Here is a 2,234-nt window from a genome sequence, read left to right on the forward strand (position 1 = left end):
ATAGTTTAAAATCATGTAAAAACTATAAACTATACTATGGAAAAAACCTCATGTCAATCCGACTTCAAATGAATGAGATATGCATGTTTTAAACTTTCCATAGAAATCGGTTCCGGTCCCTAAAACCGGTTCTGGTTCCTAACACGGTTCCGGTTCTTAAACCCGGTTTGCCCGGACCCGAAGGACCCAAAACCCGGATTACCTGGAACCCAGATAGATCCATTTTTTAAACCCGGGACCCGGACCGGTTTTACATATTCCAGTTCTAACGGTTCTAGTTCCGGTTCCGGTCCAGTTTTCCGGTTCTAAATCTCATCCCTACTTTTTTCAGTGGCCCTTGACTATGCCGTTTGTATTGTTCACGATACACTTCCAAAAATATGATATGGCATAGTATTGGGAGATTAGAAGATGGTGTGATGCGTCATCCCGTTGATGGAGAGTCTTGGCAAAAATTTGATGTAGATTACCCTGACTTCTCGAGTGAACCTCGCAACGTATGTGTAGGGCTGGCAGCTGATGGCTTTAATCCATTTGATAATATGTGTTATCTGCATAGTACGTGGCCGATTGTACTCACCACATACAACCTGCCACCATGGCTTTGTATGAAAGAGTCATCATTCATGTTGGCCTTGTTGATTCCCAGCCCTAAAGCGCCTGGAATGGACATAGATGTTTTCCTTAGGCCGTTAGTGGAAGAGCTTAAGTTTTTATGGCAATCAGGCATACGCATTAAAGACGCAGCGACAACCACATTCTTCACGATGAAAGCTATGTTGTTATCGACAATAAACGACTTTCCAGCTCGTAGTAGTTTATCGGGTTGGAGCGGACAAGGGTATAGAGCATGCCCGACTTGCAATGAAGACACTCCTTCGTACCGTGCAGTAAATAAAGTCGTTTATATCGGTCATCGTCGGTTTTTAGATGCTGATGATCCATTAAGGATGAGTTTGAAATTTAATGGGCAACCAGAGACAAGACCCGCTCCGAGACACTTTACTAATGAAGACATACAAGAGCAACTAGGTCGTATAATACTTCGTAAACCAGGTAAACATCCTAACACTCTCAAAGAAAACATGGATCGGCAAGGATTCGAGTTGAACTGGTCGAAACGTAGCATATTTTTCAAGCTCGAGTATTGGTCTTCTCTACAGCTGAAACACAACATAGATTTGATGCATGTCGAGAAAAATGTGGGTGAGAGTCTTTTGGGTACTTCTATGATGAATGATAAGAGTAAAGACACATCAAATGCACGTGAGGACTTGAAAAATCTAAATATCCGGCGTAATCAATGGTTGCAAAAAAAAGGGTAACAAGTTCACTAGACCACATGCAAGCTACTCATTCAAGAAACCTGACCGCAAAATCTTTTGCCAATTTATAAGAGATGTTAAATTTCCTGATGGGTTTGGGTCTAACATCAGTAAGAAAGTGGTAGATAATGATACTAACATTATTGGGTTGAAATCTCATGACTATCACATTCTTATGCAACGTTTAATACCGATTGGAGTTAGAGCATTATTGGACAAAGAAACTTCTACACCAATTGTAGATCTTTTTATGTTTTTCAAGAAAATTTGCTCCAGAACACTAAAGGTGGAGGATACGAGGAAAGCAAAAGAAGACATTATTAGAATCTTGTGCAAGTTAGAGTTGATTTATCCTCTAACATTTTTCAACATTATGATTCATTTAGTTTTGCATTTGCCTTATGAACCAAATGTCGGAGGCTCGGAATATATGAGATGGATGTATCCATTCGAAAGGTATATGAAAAAACTAAAAAACTATGTCAGAAATAAGGCGAGGCCGGAAGGTTGTATAGCTGAAGGTTATGTTGCTGAAGAAGCTTTGACATTTTGTTCGATGTACCTTCGAGATGTCAATCGCCTTGAAAGAAACGAAGACGTTGTCATTGAAAAAACAAAGTTTTGGATGTTTGAGTCCAAGTGTTGACCGACGAGCACAACGAAAATCAAACATCTTGATATAAGGGAGAAACGTAATATAGAATGGTTTATGTTGAATAGTTGTCAAGAAGTCAGACAATACATCGGGTAAGTGTTATTACTTTTAATTATCTTTCATTATTTATTGTTACTTTTTTGCATTCAGTATATATATATATATATATATATATATATATATATATATATATATATATATACACTCATCAATATAGAAAATGAAATCTGAACATCCTGAAAGTGACGAAAAGA

At 38.2% G+C, this 2,234-nt stretch overlaps 1 protein-coding gene across 1 annotated transcript; it reads left to right on the forward strand.

Moving 5' to 3' along the window:
• Positions 1-380: 380 nt before the first annotated feature.
• On the forward strand, positions 381-1,971 carry LOC145040763 (uncharacterized). The gene is made up of 2 exons (XM_078988663.1): positions 381-1,321; positions 1,437-1,971. The coding sequence occupies exons 1-2, from the start codon at positions 381-383 to the stop codon at positions 1,969-1,971; spliced, it is 1,476 nt and encodes a 491-aa protein (XP_078844789.1).
• The last annotated feature ends 263 nt before the right edge of the window (positions 1,972-2,234 follow it).

The sequence above is a fragment of the Lactuca saligna genome, chromosome 4 (assembly GCF_052625555.1).
Source record: "Lactuca saligna cultivar CGN05327 chromosome 4, ASM5262555v1, whole genome shotgun sequence".
Taxonomy (NCBI): domain Eukaryota; kingdom Viridiplantae; phylum Streptophyta; class Magnoliopsida; order Asterales; family Asteraceae; genus Lactuca; species Lactuca saligna.

Excerpts from the sequence above, each read along its gene's own strand:
- LOC145040763 (XM_078988663.1), top strand. The coding sequence starts at position 381 with ATGATATGGCATAGTATTGGGAGATTAGAAGATGGTGTGATGCGTCAT. Across the intron at positions 1,322-1,436 it reads CAATGGTTGCAAAAAAAAGG|TAAGAAAGTGGTAGATAATG; the intron begins GTAACAAGTTCA and ends GTCTAACATCAG.